Genomic DNA, 15,793 nt, shown 5'->3' on the forward strand with positions numbered 1-15,793 from the left:
ATGAATGAGAGTGGACAGATGCAGTCCCTGTGGATGGAGTCTGCCTGGGGACACCTCACTTGCAGCAGCCCATGACGGTTTGCAACTGAGGGTCCGAGTAAGTGATACCAGGAGTGTGTGCAGCTGGACAAGCGTGGGATACAGCAGAGCAACTGGGAGCCTTGGCTTTGAGATGAACCTGGATTTGAATCCTGGGTCCACTCTCCAACCGTGTTTCCTTGGGGAAGGTACTCTATCCCTCTGGACTTCAGTGTCCTCATTTGTAAAAAGGAGGCAGAGGTAGTACCACTAATGGGATGTTGTGAAAATTAAATGTGGTGATGAATTATTTCAAATTTCTATTGCTGTGTAACAAACCACTTCAAAACTTAGTGCTCCGAAACTCCGAAACAATAACAGTTGTTTATTTTCTTCATGAATCTGCAGTTAGGGCAGGGCTCCAAGGGGATGACTTGTCCCTGCAGCATGCCATGTCCGTGAGGCATTGGAGGGTCCACTTTCCAGATGGCTCACTCACACTCACTCTCTACTGGCTGCTTGAGCTTCCTCACAACATGGCAGCTGGGTTCCAAGAACGAGAGGGCCAAGAGAACAAGGCAGAGTGTATGACATTCTTATAATCTACTTAGCCTCTGAAGTCATATAGCAAGAATTTTGCCATACTCTGTTGGTTGAAGCAGTCACAAAGGCCCACCCGTCTTCCCAAGGAAGAGGACGTGGAGTCCACATCTCAGTGGGGGAGCACGTCGGGTGGAAGATACTTTAGAAAAGTTCAGTGGGCTATATGCAAACTAAGCTGTGACCACAGTGCCTGGTGTCTGGTGAGTACACAGTGGGCGTTGGATTATTATTCTCTGGCTGAAGTTTGCAGGTCTGTCAAGGCTGGGCTCTTGTTTCTGGCTGATCTCAAGTAGCAGCAGAGCCCACAAGGACTCCGTGGGGGTGGGAGAAGGTATGTGGTGCCTGGAGCTGGGTCTCTGCGGGCAGGGTGGGAACTCCACCTCCCTGGGCTGCCTGCCACCGAAGGCAGGCCCTGCATGGGAGGCTGGCGTGTGAGTTGAAGGGGAAAAGGATGGCCTCAGAGTGTTGGGAGTGGTGCAGGGCTTCACCTTCAGCCCTGCGCCCACCTCCAAAAGTACTTAATGTATGTTATGTATTCAACCCTCCAACAATCCCAGCACAGAGGAGCTACTCTCCCATTTAACAGACAGGGACCTGAGGTCCTGCCAGGGTCACACTCCCAGTTAACTACAGCGAAGGGACTGAACTTCAGATCTCTCTGACTCCCAACTTTGTGTGGTTTACAGAACAGGCTGCCTTCTGCTGGTGTCCCTAAGTGCCCAGGAACCACAGGCCGTTAGAGTGACTGTGGGTTTTTGATTCCATAGACCACTAGGTAGCCATGAAAGTGATCGCTGTGAAGATAAATGGAAAGTGTTTATGGGCCATCAGTCCGCAAGTTCCATAGATTCTGCTTCTTAATATCTCTCTCCCCTCTCCCCATCTTCTGAATATCTCTTGCCTGTAATAATAATAACAACTAATGTCTCTTATGCTTACTATGCGCCAGGCTTGGCGCTGCCGGCCGAGATCTGCAGCTTCAGGGCTGAGGGCAGCCGTTCCCGGCCCTCCTCTAAGCTCTCCCTTGTCCACAGCCCATCTCCCTCTGAGGCAAGACCTGGCAGTCCGGCTGTGTCATAACCGGTTGAGTCCATGAACCAGACTGTCATGTTTTGAACCCCATCTCTGCCACTTACAAACTGGGTGGCATTAAGCGAGTTACTTCACCTCCCTGCGCCTTCACTTGTCTGTGAAATGGGCATTATTATCAAGTAAGGGGTCTACTTCACAAGCTACTTCACAATGAAGATTAGACGCAAGAAAGGCTGCAGTCAACTGCTCCATCAATATGAGCTGTTATTAGTAATTCTCTCACCTCGTAAACTGTGTGCTCCAGAAGACAAATTCTGGAGGTGGCGATGTGTGAAGGGACATTTGGCCATCCAGAGAAGAGCTGGCAGGGTTACATGTGCAGAGGCTGGCCTGAAAGGGCACTCGCCTCTCCACCCTGATGGAGGACGGTGTGGGACAGTGAGGTGGGCCACAAGGCCAAGAGCAGAGGGGAAACCAGCGCTTACTGAGAGTCCAGAGCTGCAACGGGTCCTTGCAACCCCTTGTTTCATTTCATCCTGATGGCTCTGTTCTGTGGCGGGACTCATTAGCCCCGTTTTGCAGATGAAGAAATGGAGGCTCAAAAGGTAAATTGCGGGGGTCACCCAGCTAGAAAGAGGTGGGGATGGACTGGAGCTCAGGCCCGCCTCTATCCAAGGCCATCATCAGGTCCCTCCTGAACGCCCAGCTCAGTCAGGCAAGCTGCTGTCTGCTGGCCAGATGAGCCCCACAGCCTGCCAGGTTCAATGGCAATGACATCCATGGTAGCAAGATGTTCATGTGGGAGCAGGACATGGGTTCAGAGTTGGGGAGAAGGGGGTGGAAACCATGACTCATGCTCTTCCTGGCACGATCACTAAGACTCCAGGCCTCAGAAACTCGGGGCCAATGTCACTCCAATGGTTCACTTGTTTATATAACACTAATCTATGGAAGAAGAAACGTATGCCTGGGATATTTTGTCATTTAAAAAACGGTGTAAATTACAAGAGTACCCCTAGAATGTTTCCTGCCATTCATTCATTCTATTGATTCAACAAATGGTAATGTGCATTTTCTCTGCCATAGATTCTAAGGTAGGGGCTGGTATCCTACAGTGAATTAAAGGATTCCAGAGCCCAAAGAACTCTTGGTCAAGAGATCCTGACCTGCTCACTCCTCCCTGGTTACTGAGCTACCATCTTTTATCTTCTGGGAACTGTTTGTTTCTGTTCGCCTTGAAAGATTAAAAAATAGGGGCCAGAGGCTCTCGTGGAAGAGGTGAGGCCTTGGGTGGGCTCTGCCCTTCTGAGCCCCTCTGAGCACCTTCTGGCAGGACGACCTCTCCTTTATTCCACCTCCACTGCAGGTGGACCTGAGAATAGGCCGGTTTCTTACACTTGCCCAAGTAGCAAAGCCAGCTCTGCCTGCCAGATAAGCAAATATTTGGATTTTCCATTGTACCAGGTTTGGCTGGTTGGAGCCACATAGATGTGAAGTGAGGAAGAAGAGATGCTGGTAACTTCTAGGGTTGGAGGTGCAGGATCACACTCCCTGGGGAGTATCATGCCGTGAGAGTCCAGCCGGGCAAAGCCCGTTTAGAAGCCTCACTCATGCAGCCCCTGACCTCCCTGCATCTGTGCAGGCTGTTCCCTCTGCATGGGATTCCCTCGTTCCTCTTTTCCAGTTTCTACTTCTTCACCTAACTCTCTTGATGTTTTTTGGTGTCGATTCCAGCATTACCTCCTCCGGGAAGCCTTCCCTGTTGGACCTCTGTCTCTACTTCAGAGGCAGACGAGGTGCCTTCCCACTTGCAAAATCACCATCACCTGCCTCTACCCGGCACTTGCCGTTTTGCTGGAATTCTCTGTCTGCTTGTCTTCAGTAGTCTGTGAGCTCTTGAGAACAGAATCCTCACCTTCCCTGCCTCTATTTCTAGCACACGAGGCTGGTGTGCGGATATGGAACCCGTATTTGCTGAACGATGCTTCCTTACGCAGAACCATGATGCAAGGTCTTACTGCTCATTCAAGGGCCAGCTTACATCAGGGAACCGCAGAGTCCAGTAGCCAAGAGCATGGGCTGTAGAGTCAAACCTCATCTGTACTTCATGGCTGGGTGACCTTAAAGCCTCAGTCTGCACATCTGTAAAATGGGGAGAAGCATAACTGCTCCAGGAGGTTTAAAGAATCAACTTGATATGACCCACGCTTTAATACCCTGCCCAGCACATAGTGAGTATTAAATAGATGATTTTAGGGTGATGATGGCGATGGTTATAATGACAGTGTTGTTATTACTTACACCAGGAAGTACCCAGCACACAGCACACAGTTGATGCCAATTTACATGTCTGTCTTCGCTCCAGCCTGAGCTGCTCCATGGCAGAGCTTGGGTCCAGCCCAGCCTTAGGGCCACCCTCAGTGCTGGGCACCTGCAATGACTGAGCCCAGTTCCACAGGGTCCTTGTGACCTTCTCCAGCCTCACTTCCCCCTCCCCATGCAGAACCTTGGCCTCGTGGGGCCTTGAGCTCTCTGGCGGTTTGTTGTTTTAAAATGAATCCTGGGCACTTTCTGGAATGTTTAAGGAATTGTAAAAATTTCATGTCAAGATTAGTCTTAACATTTTATCATTTAGCTTGTCCTAAGAATCGCGTTATCATTTGCTGTTCGCTTCTGCATGGTGTTGGAATCACATTTGCCCATGCGCACGAAGGCCAGCTGTGGCTTTACTGGTCTGTAGCTGTTGCTTCTAACGGCTTTTATGTGCCTAATTACTCGTTCGTGTTTTAAGGCCTTATTAATCTAGTTTTAATATGCTTACAGAATGAATCGGCTTTTCCCCCGAATGTGCTGATTTTAGGTCATTGCCATTCCCCTGGGAAAGGATCAGAGGCTCACCCAACCTGACCTCCCAGGCAGGGCAGGTCATGGACTCAGCCAGAAAGAACTGGGTTCAAATGAGGGCTCAACCCCTAACCCCGAGGAGGCTTGGGCTGGTTACTTAACAAGCCTAATTTTGATTGGCTCTAAAACTTGAGGTGGAAAGCCCCCAGCACCATACCTGGCACTTGGCAGGTTCTCAGCTACCTTCCCTGCCCTTCCCAGCCACCCACTTATTTCACAGGCACCGGAGGCTGAGAATCTTCTCTTTATTCCAGAAACCCTCAAAGAGTGAAGCACACTGTAACATCAAACTCCAGGAGGAATGGCCAGTTTGTATCTTTTAGCGATTCACATCATGCTTGGAAAGTGTCTAGTCACTGTCTGGTTTTTCAACTTTCCCCTTAAATTTAAAGAGCACAGGCTTGGGAGACAGACCTGGGTCAGTCCTGGCTCTGCCCTTTGCAAGCAGAACCACTATGGACAAGACCTCCCCTCTGAGGACCTGGCTCTGGAACCACAGAGACAGTAAGGTCCAGTCCCAGCCCTCTGGAAAGTGGCTCTGTAAGCAGAGGGCCTCCCAGAGCTGGGCGGGTGAGTGGGGGGGGGGGCGCTGATCCATCTTGCCCCTGTGCATGAGAGTGGATGTTTGGGGGCACGTGGGAGCTTTAAGGAACCTCTCAAATTCTTGGCAGCCAAGTTGAACGCCACTATTTGTGGTTCATGCCAGGTCATTGTCAAGAGATGGGTCCATTTAGTGGGAATGGTCTGTCACTCCCAGTATAGGTCACTCATACAGGGGGAGGGGCCTCGAGGCTTCCTTGGAGCCGAGTTTTCTATGTCACCCCAGGGCCAGCTCGGGTTTCTAAGTGGTCAGGGGAGCTGGATAATGGCTTTTGAAGTGACAGCCCCGTGTCAGAGTAATACAAAGCTGTCTTCACTCATCTTTTGGTGCATGTATCTCTGGGAAAGCTGCTGACAAGGCCAAAGTGTTGGAGGTTATTAGTTTTTAATAGAAAAGTGAGACCGGCTTTGCTTTAGAACCAGCTGCCCCGGGCAGCAGCTCGTTTGCAGACTTCAGATGGTCTAGGCGGTGAGAATTACCGTTGGGAGGGGAGTTGAAGGTGGCCATACTTTCCCCTTGTTCTTGGGTTTGTCTGGGCTTCGTTTCCAAGGTGGAGTTCCCAGAAGTGGGGTGCCGGGCAGCTCTGCCTATTCCCGTGGTTGGTACCATGCCCACCTCAGCCCCCACTGGCATCTGCCTTCCTGTGTCACTTGAAAAGCACCAGGAACATCTTCTTGCCTGAAACTGCCCCACTAGACCCTGATTAAATGGATTAAGCCATGGTGAGTGTCCAAGCTGGGCGACTGAATTGAATGACCTCTTAAGGACCCTTTCAGATCTGCATTCACAGGGCAAGCTGAGCCTTGTCCCAGACTTTGCCTGGTGTGGCAAAGGTAGCTGCTTACCACAGAGGGAGGTCACGGAAGGAGTCCTCGTTGTCAGAAGCTATGTTTTGTGTCACAAGAAAACAAGTGACCATTGTTTGCTACATCACCCTCCCAACGTTCTTTCTTTTCCTTCTTTTCTCTCATGTGTTTGTGGGTGATCGTCCTCCTCCCTGACTCCTCGCCCCCCCCCCCACTTTTCTGTTCTTAGGACAAATCTGATCCTCTGGGAAATGGCTGGTTTATTCCCACAGGGTACAAAGCCTAGAAAGAAAAATCCGTGCCCACCACATGTGAACATGGAACAGCAAAGTGGGAGAACTAAATTGCATTTTCAGCGCCATCGCGGCTGTCAGGGGGGAGTCTCCAAATAGATCTTCTGCTTAAACAAAGGCTAATTAAATCTTAGGGGAGGGGCTTCCCTGGTGGCGCAGTGGTTGAGAATCCGCCTGCCGATGCAGGGGACACGGGTTCGTGCCCTGGTCCGGGAAGATCCCACATGCCGCGGAGCAACTAAGCCCGTGAGCCATGGCCGCTGAGCCTGTGCTCCGCAACGGGAGAGGCCACAACAGTGAGAGGCCCGCATACCGAAAAAAAAAAAAAAAAAAAAATCTTAGGGGAAGCGGACCGCGCAGGGCTCCTGGGCACCCAGCTCAGCAGGCAGCCCCCGCAGAGTCTCCTCTTGGATCCAAGTCTCCCGGAAAAGAAGGAGCTTCTGAAACATTTAGCCACGGTGAATAGCTTGTCCATCACTTCTTCACAAATCTCCAACTTAAAAAAGAGAGGCTCTAGCTATTGTTCAGCTTCGACAGGCAAATCCCCCCCCTTATCTAAGCTCTGGACATCATGAATACCATGACCTCGGGCCCCCTGTGCCAGCCCTGTGCATTTTATGTATATTTTCTCTCATCCTCCGCATACACTGGTAAAGTAGGCCTTGCAGTTATCCAAAGCCACATAACAAACCACCGCAAAACGTAATACGTTAAAACAACCACCACTTGCTCTCAGGATGCTGTAGGTTGATGCAGTGTCCACGGCTCCGTGTGACTGCGTTCAGCTAAAGGCTCGGTTGGGGCGACCAACAGACTGTCACAACCTCTGGCGGTGACTGCTTTCTCATCGTCTGGGGCTTATCATGTGGGCTTTTCACTCTAGTAGAATAGCCTGCGCTTCCTTAAAGCACAGCAGCTCGGCTCCAAGAGGGGAGGGTCCCGAGAGGACGAGCCCCCAGCAGACAAGGGGTTTTGAAGGCGCCTCTTACCTCACGCCTGCTGCTGTCCTGTTGGCCAGAGCCAGTCATGCAGCCGAGGCCAGAATCAAGGTAGGAGGGGCCTCACAAGGGCGTGAATGTCATGTGAGCCATTGGGAGCCCCGATGGGTCTGCGTAGTAGGTGCCACGAATCTACCCTTTTGCAGATGAAGGCACTGAGGCTCAGAGAGGTTCGTCCTGTTGCCCAAGGTCCTTCCACACAGTTAGGGACAGAGGACCCAGGTCTGTTGACTCCAAGGAACATGTTCTATGCTGACAACACCGGGTCAACCTGATACAGGGTGGGAGGGCGGCAGGTACCAGGAGCCCAGGGTAAATTACAGCTGAGCTTCCCAGAGGACAGCCCGGCAGACTCCCTGGCCCACTGGGGAGTGTCCCACCCAGCAGATCAGAGCCGTGGGGTTGTGTGAGGGCGCAGGCAGCATTGGGGGGCATTGAAAACACGCTCCAGGCCACGGTCCTAGTTCTAGTCTGCTGCTATGACCCTGTCTAGCCCCCAGCCTCGTACTTGCGCCTCCTTCAGCACTGGCCTGCTTGTCGTTATTCACTCTGTTTGGGATGCCTTCCCACTTTAAAAAACTGGCTGTGTTTCCTCTGAGAATGGGGCTCTCCTGGCCACTGCAGCCCCCGTGCTTCCCCTGATGGCAGCACCTACCACACTGAGCCGTAACTGCCTGGCACTTCTCTGTCTGCCCGTCTCTGCAGTGATCCCTTAGCCCAGGGGCCTTCAGGACCCATCTCTGGCTCTCAGCACCCCACACCCAAGCAAGGGTTGGGCTGAACTGAAGGGTGTTCCTCCCGGGGGCTGCTCAGTCTTAGCATAATGCCCGTGTTTTCTCTGCACCCCCCAAAAAACTGAGCAGACATCGGCTGGGTGCGTAGCCTGGCCTGGGAAACAAGGCGGGGGCACTGAGTCACACAAGGCCCATGTTCCAGCCCAAACTGTTTTCCTCATTAGCTGGGTGACACTGAGAAAGTCACTTAACCTCTCGGAGCTCAGCCTCCTCTGTACATCCAATACAGACGCGAATTGTCTCTTTTCTGTCCAGCTCACTCTGGGTCAAGAGTCAGCAGGAACTCGGGGCTTGAGAAAGTGCCTTTTCTGGACACTGACATAGCATTTGTGCGTTAAGGATTCTTCTCTTTGAGGGTCTGATTTGTAGGGCTCTAAGAAAGGGTTCTCTACGCTCAAAGAGCTTTCCACTCCCTGAATCCCTCGATCTATCATGAAGCCTGAAATTGCACCATCCATCATTCTTTTGGTAAGGTATTTTTATTATCTGTATCCAAAAGGTCCCTGTTAAAAGATGTCAAATGAATCAGAAAGTGTAACATGTTAGCACAGGAGCAAAGCCACTTTACTGGGGTTTTTTAAATTAAATTTAATTTTTTTTAATACAGCAGGTTCTTATTAGTTATCTATTTTATACATGTTAGTGTATATGTGTCAATCCCAATCTCCCTAGCCTGCCTTACTATTTTTTTTTTAGATTTTTTTTTTTTAATTTATTTTTGGCTGTGTTGGGTCTTCATTGCTGCACGCGGGCTTTCTCTAGCTGCGGTGAGCGGGGGCTACTCTTTGTTGCAGTGCGCGGGCTTCTCGTTGTGATGGCTTCTCTTGTTGTGGGGCATGGGCTCTAGGAGCACAGGCTCCAGGAATTGTGGCACGTGGGCTCAGTAGTTGTGGCTCCCGGTGTCTAGAGCACGGGCTCAGTAGTTGTGGTGCACGGGCTTAGTTGCTCCATGGCATGTGGGATCTTCCCGGACCAGAGCTCGAACCTGTGTCCCCTGCATTGGCAGGCGGATTCTTAACCTCTGCACCACCAGGGAAGCACCTAACCTGCTTTACTATTAATGAACATCTCTTTCGTGCTCATTCTCTGACATTGACATTGGAAGGGAAGCAGATGTGAGCCTTTTGGAGATCAAGGTGGTGATCCTTATCAAAAGCCTTAAAAATATGCTCACTCTTTCATGCGACAATTTTTCCTCTGGAAATTTATTCTAAAGAAACGTTGTGCTCAAAACTGTATACAAGGAAGTCTTCTTTATAATAGCACAGAATTATAAATAAGCTAAAAGTCCAAGAATGGGTAATGGGCTAAATAAGTATGTATGTACAATGAAATACTACCAGGATTGTCCTCATGGGCCTGTGACCAGTGCCGTCCCACAGGCTTCTGTGCCCAGAAGGGCCCCTCACTTGGTTTAATGTTCTGCTGTCACTGTCTTAAAATTCTTAATAATTTTTTAAAAAGGAGCCCTGATTTTCATTTTGTGCTGGGTGGGCACTGCAAATTACATAGCCATTTCCTAAATATTATATTACAATTAAAATAATGCTTATGAAGAATATCTGTTGAAGTGGAAAACTGCTTCTATTAAGTGAAGAAACTAGAGTGCAAAACCATAAATGATGCAATCCTAACTTTTTAAAAATAAAAATATATGTGTGTGGGGGCTTCCCTGGTGGCACAGTGGTTGAGAGTCCGCCTGCCGATGCAGGGGACACGGGTTCGTGCCCCGGTCCGGGAAGATCCCACATGCCGCGGAGCGGCTGGGCCCGTGAGCCATGGCCGCTGAGCCTGCGCGTCTGGAGCCTGTGCTCCGCAACCGTTGAGGCCACAACAGTGAGAGGCCCGCGTCCTGCAAAAAAAAAAAAAAAAAAAAAAATAAGAAAGAAAGAAAAATATATGTGTGTGTGTGTGTGTGTGTGTGTGTATACACACACACACACACATAAAGACTGTACAGAAATACACCAACACACACGCACACACACACACATATATAAAGACTGGATAGAAATACACCAAAATCTAATTATCTCTAAAGAAGCAAGATTTTACGTATTCTTGTTACTACTATATTCTTTTTTGAGCATTTCTCGAGTTTTCCAGGACAGAGGGTATGAATATGCTCATAGCCTCTAATATTTCCGGTAGAGACAGAAGTGTATCTATTGTAACTGAGCACCCAGTGAGTCTTTCTTGGCCTCTGATAGCATCTGGAGCCCTCAGTGTGCAGGGTAGACTTCTGGATAAACACATGAAGAGAAGCTCAGTTGATGAGGAGGCCAAGTGCTCTTACGAGCTCCTTGAAGTTGAGGACCGTCTGATTTCAGTCCCCACCTCCCTTCACAGTCTGGGCATGGACAAGGCGCCCAGTAAATGGGCATCTTGTCTGTGGCTTGAGGTCGTTAGTGGCCTTTACCCTCGACCCACCTCGTCAGACGTTCACTTCATTCTGTCCTGACTTGGAGGCTGGACATGTGCCCCCGAGGGATCTGCGGACCAGGGAGAGGAGCCGCCCGCCCCCCACTGGGTCCTCCTGTGCCCCTCTCCCTCTGGGCTCCAGGAGCAGAGGGCAAATTGATGCCTGTGCAGAGCTGGGGGCACAGTGGGTCCGCCTGTCCCCCTTGTGCCCACCTCTCATGGCAGACTTCATCCCAACAGTAGAGGGTGGTAGAGATCAACAAGCTCAGGCATGAGGCGGGGCTGGGGAGGAAGGGGGAGGCGATGCTCCCTAGGGAGAGGCCCACTCACTCCACACCCATTTCCCAGATTCCTCCTTCTCTCCGAAATCTTTATCAGGAGCTAGCTGACTGTCCTCTCACCTGAGCATGGCAGGAACCCAAGAATCCTAGAACCTTACCTCTGTAAAGCCAAGGCCTCTGAGTTCATGGCCTCTGACACCTCATATGACAGATGGGGACACTGGGGCCCAGAGAAGTGATGGACTTGCTCAGAGCCACACAGTGAAGGGGCAAGTGGGGTTCTAACCTCTACAGGGGGAGGCAGGGCCCATGTGGATGGGAGGTGGGTAGCTGCGAATATGGGAGATGCCCACTGCACACAGGTCCCAGTCTAGACCGTGAGCTCCTGGACCATCTCCCCTCTAAGTTCCAGCACTTGGAGCCCTGTATTTTGGGTGGGTCCATGTGCACAGGCTGGGCCTCCTCCTGCTGTCTGTCTGCCCTTCAGCACGCCCAGTACTTGGCCGGGCACACGGGGCTCACGGGAGATGTGAGCGCTCAAGGGTGGGGCCGGAGGCAGGGGTGGAGGCCGGACCGAGCGGGCGGACGGGGGGCTTCCTCCTCTTTCCCCCACGGTCCCCTGGAATGTGGAACCTGCCTGAGGAGCTTCCTGAGCACGCCCTGTGCTGTTCAGTCTCTGTGCCTTCGTCTGGTCGTGGTCTGCAGAGAAGCTCTCTCTCCCAGCGCCTGCTTGTCCCTGCTTCCGCTTTGCTCCCCTGTCTTTCAAAGCCCCGCCTGGTGCCTTCTCCTCCCAGCGCCCCCCTTCCCTGAGTCTCATCTGGGCTCCCGCAGCCTCTGGTCTGTAACTGGCGACGCTGGGCGCCTAGGGAGGCAGCGCAGTCCAGTGGGGAGGGGGACCTCTGAACATCACAGATCCGTGTTCTGGTCTGGCTCTGCCATGGACGCCTGGCTGGACTTGGCGAGTCCCGTAGCCTGATCTGCAGAGCAGAGACGCTAGCCCATGCTCCGCGTGGACAGTCATGAGGATCTAGAGTCAGCACGGAGAGTGCCGGGAAGAGCACGTTTGTACCGCAGATGGTGATGTATATCTAAGGCCATTCTCCAGGCAGTGAAAAGATGTTTGAGGCGGGCGGGGGCCCTCTTTTTTGGTGTCCCGAGACCTTGCAAAGGTTGAAACAGTGAATGAATGAATGAATGAATGAATGAATGTCTGGGGATGAGCAGGATATTCTAAGAAGTCTGCCTCTCACCACCGAGATGCAGGCCAGCAGCCCTCACGCACCCCCAGACCCTGTGTGCGCTCAACCCTCAGAAACCCCTCCTCCCTTCCCAGCCCCACTCTCAGCCTTTGCACCGACAGCTCCCGCCCCGGTGACTTTTTCTCCCCTAATTATCCATTTAAATGAAATTTATGAAGGTTTTTGTGAATTTTAAAACCGATTTGCCTGCTTTAATAAGAGCACGTGATGGACAAGGAGTATATGAGGCTGCAGATTTTCTGGAATGAAATTGACTTGAGCGCACCCTGGAGTCTCAAGGTTGGGGCTGCCCCTCCCCCAGCGCCCAGGGGCTGCTGGCTCCAGACTGACAACTGTGGTTTTTGGCTCCGCAGACCACGGTGAGCTGGGACGGGGACAAGCTCGAGTGTGTGCAGAAGGGCGAGAAGGAGGGACGTGGCTGGACCCAGTGGATTGAGGGTGACGAGCTGCACCTGGTAGGTTCCGGGGATACGGGGGTAGGTAAGCTAAGCTGGGCCCCAGAGGCCCTGGTCATGTTGGGGTCTGGATGGACTTTGGAAGTATGCACCATGGGTGGACCTTGGTTCTGCTCTGAAGCTTCGCTTCCAAGGCCCTGGGGAAGATGCTTGAGTGACTTTAAAAACTGAGTAATGTGTTTTCAAGGTCTAGGCTGACCCACTTGTCCAATCAGAGGGAGGAGGTGAGGAGATGCATCTGCTAAGCATGAGATGTGGAGCATTCTGTATCTCTTTCCATTGTCTCAGCAGCCCGATGGGCCAGGTACTGTTATGGTTCTTATTTTGGAGATGAGGACACAGAGGCTCACATCCAAGTAACACAGCTAGAAGATAGCACAACTTACATTTGCTCCCAAATGATAGCTGTTTTCACCATGCCAAACTGTGGCTAGCCGGAACCAGGTGAGTTCTCTAAGCTTCTCAAGACATGATCTTGTTACCTGAAAATTGGGTTCACCTCTTGGTAGTTATTGAGCCAAAAGATACAACCAAGCCAGAGGTCGGGAGAAGGAAGGGATCATTACTCAGATCAAGTGGGGAGAACACCGGGGACCTTTCCCAAAGCTGTGTCTCCCTGAACAGCAAAACTGGGGAAGTTTTAAACCAAGGGCGCATGTGTATTCACGAAGGGGCTTGAGCAGAGGAGAATTCAGCATTGAAATGGGGCAAAGGTCAACAGAGTCCAGGCTTTAATTGACTGAAGTCACGAGGGTCAGAAAAGGTCCACGTCATAATCCCATCCTCCACCGGGGTGGAGGCCTTAGTTCCCGAGGAACTCAAAGATGGTTATGTGTATTCCTTGAGGAGGAACTAGGCCTCTGCTTTATCACTGAACTGTGATAAACTGTGATAAACAAGTCACTGAACTTGCCTGCTTTTCCATGGTTCCTGCATTTCTTCACTTCCCTTAAGATCACTAATTACTGAGGCCGGTTCAAGGGCAAGCACTGTAGCCAGGCTTAGATCACAAAATGGCTTAGGCCAAAAATGGCATCTTTATGTCCGGGCACTCCCTACCCTATTTGCTTACTATCTCTACAATCTAGGTTGGAGGGGGAGAAGCCTTTCTCCGCTCAGGTGTGGGCCCCACGCACCCTGTCCTCCAGCCTGGGATCGCTCCTCAAAGCCACTTCTACTCTATCCATTGTCTGGAAAAAGCACATCCAAATCCAGAGTAGGAGCCTTAGCCTCTGGGGGCCGAAAAATAACACCTGCCCTCTGAGCAGAGACCTCCTGTCATTCCTTCTGCCACCTTGGAACTCCCCAGCTATTTTCCTTCTGAGAAAGGAGCCTCGTCCAGGTGACCTGGGGTCTATTTTGACTCACCGGGTACTTTGGGGGAGGTGCCTTCCTTCCCTCAACCTCTGCAAAACACCATCCTAGCACATAGGGCTCCTGCCAAGGTCAGGGTCTGCAGGAGCTTTGGGATGTGTGAGCGCTGAGAGGAGACATATCATATTCAGAGGCAGCTTCGGCTCGTGTAGAGCCTGGGCTGCGATGCCTGACCTTGAGCCTTTCTCCTTCCTGGGCCTCTGTTTCCTCAGCTGCAGAGCAATGAGGGTAGGTTATGTGATCTCCACTGGCCCTGTCAGCTCAATAGTTCTGTGGCTTTTTGCCAGAGGTTGCAAAGTACGGGCCACAGGCCTCTTTTATCTGGCCATCCATGGGCTTCACATTTCTTCAGCCAGTGATTAAAAAATTAGGAGATGTCACATAAATATTCAGATTTCTGGACTCCTACCAAAACAAACAAACAAACAAAAAGCTTCGCAGGTGTGGCAACGCTGTGCTGTCATTCTTGCTAGCAACACTCAGCAGGGGTTGCCCTGGAGGCAGAGCATGGACTTTCTTAGCTGCATTTAGCACCACCTGGGAGCTTTTAAAAATAGCAATTCCAGGATCTCACCCTCTGAGATACTGATACCAGTCTAGCCTAGAACCCAGGTATTTTTCAAACTCCCCCAGTAACTCTAATGTGCAGCTGAAGCTTGGAACCACCAAGCTGGTTTGCAACCCTGGTCTGCGGTGACCCCTTTGGGGGCTGGGCCTTGAGTCTGGCCCTGATTTCTTGCAGCCCTGCACACAGACTCTGACCTGGGCTCAGGCCTGACGTTCTTAAAGCCTTTGGCTTGTGGAGGGTAGTAGACGGAGGGAGGCACCTGGGAGTCCCGTCAGTCAGCTCTGAGCCACATCTGTCTCCAGCCAGCTCTGTCTATAGGGCATAGCCAAGACCGATGTCCACTGATCCAGTTCAACTGACTCGCCAAGGACTTGTCTAGTTCAGGCCAACTCTTGGGGAAAAATAGCAGTCACGGAGTATTTTGCAAGTCCCTGCCCCGGGCTGTGCTAAGCCCCAAGTGTGACCTTGCTTTGGCCAATAACAAGAATCTGTTTTTGTTTCAGGAGATGAGAGTGCAGGGTGTGGTCTGCAAGCAAGTATTCAAAAAGGTGAACTGAAGCCTGAACATACCTTAGTCTCGAGGAATGAGTGGCATGGCTGGAGAGGGGGGGCAGGGTCCCCCTCTCTGCATAGCATGGGGCAGAGATACAGCCTGCATCTGTTAGCAGAGTCTGTCTCCTGGCTTTGTCTCTTTCCCTTTTCTTAAAACGAAGCCATCCCAATAAAAGTGGTCTCTGCTCGATATGTCTATTTTGGAAAGGCTTTGAAACGCCACTGTGCTCACATTTTCTCTGAAGGCTTCTGAAGCTGGCTGCTCTTGACGCCGGCCCTGAGCAGAAAGGAGAGATTCAGCCACGCACCTGCAGATTTGGTCCTGATGTTACACCTGTACGGTCTCTCTCCAGGGCACAGGCTTGGGTCCCGGGTCTGTGGCCTGACATTCAGTCATCTATGTTTTAAGTACCTACCATATCATATGTCCAGTCAGGGTCAAGGTGTAGTGAGTGCCAGAAGCAGGCCAGGATGCCCTGTACCTCGGAACTTAGAGCCTTGTTAAGGTCGGGCGAACAGTGACTTCATGACTGCACTTACAAGTGTACAAGGGATGCTCCAGAAATTGTAAACGAAATGGAACCGGATAGAATTTTAAACTCAAAGCTAGGGTGAGGTGAACATTAATGAAAGACAATTGCCAATTGGATTTAATTTCAGAGATGTCATGAATACACACCTCATCACCCCAAAACCATCCGCATCCCATCTATGGGCTTATGTAAAGCCTTCCTCTTCGCTGTTACAGATGAGGCATAACTTGCCAATCCCTCTGGAAGAAGAAAAGCAGCCTCATGTTCTCACTAAAGTGTAAATGACTGCTAGCTGTGCCTT

The 15,793-nt window shown here is 51.2% G+C and overlaps 1 protein-coding gene across 2 annotated transcripts in view; it reads left to right on the forward strand.

Moving 5' to 3' along the window:
• Positions 1 to 15,151, forward strand: part of RBP1 (retinol binding protein 1) — a 35,043-nt gene extending 19,892 nt beyond the window's left edge. Inside the window, exons 3-5 of one of the 2 annotated variants that reach the window (XR_009335739.2) lie at positions 12,364 to 12,465; positions 12,653 to 12,769; positions 14,911 to 15,151. Coding sequence is in view for 1 of the 2 variants with exons in the window: in XM_067033690.1 (XP_066889791.1) it covers positions 12,364 to 12,465; positions 14,911 to 14,964 (156 nt within the window). In the remaining variant the exon portion in view is untranslated. The remainder of the gene's footprint in view (positions 1 to 12,363; positions 12,466 to 12,652; positions 12,770 to 14,910) is intronic. The other variant, XM_067033690.1, reaches the window with a different exon arrangement.
• The last annotated feature ends 642 nt before the right edge of the window (positions 15,152 to 15,793 follow it).

The sequence above is a fragment of the Kogia breviceps genome, chromosome 5 (genome assembly GCF_026419965.1).
Source record: "Kogia breviceps isolate mKogBre1 chromosome 5, mKogBre1 haplotype 1, whole genome shotgun sequence".
Taxonomy (NCBI): domain Eukaryota; kingdom Metazoa; phylum Chordata; class Mammalia; order Artiodactyla; family Physeteridae; genus Kogia; species Kogia breviceps.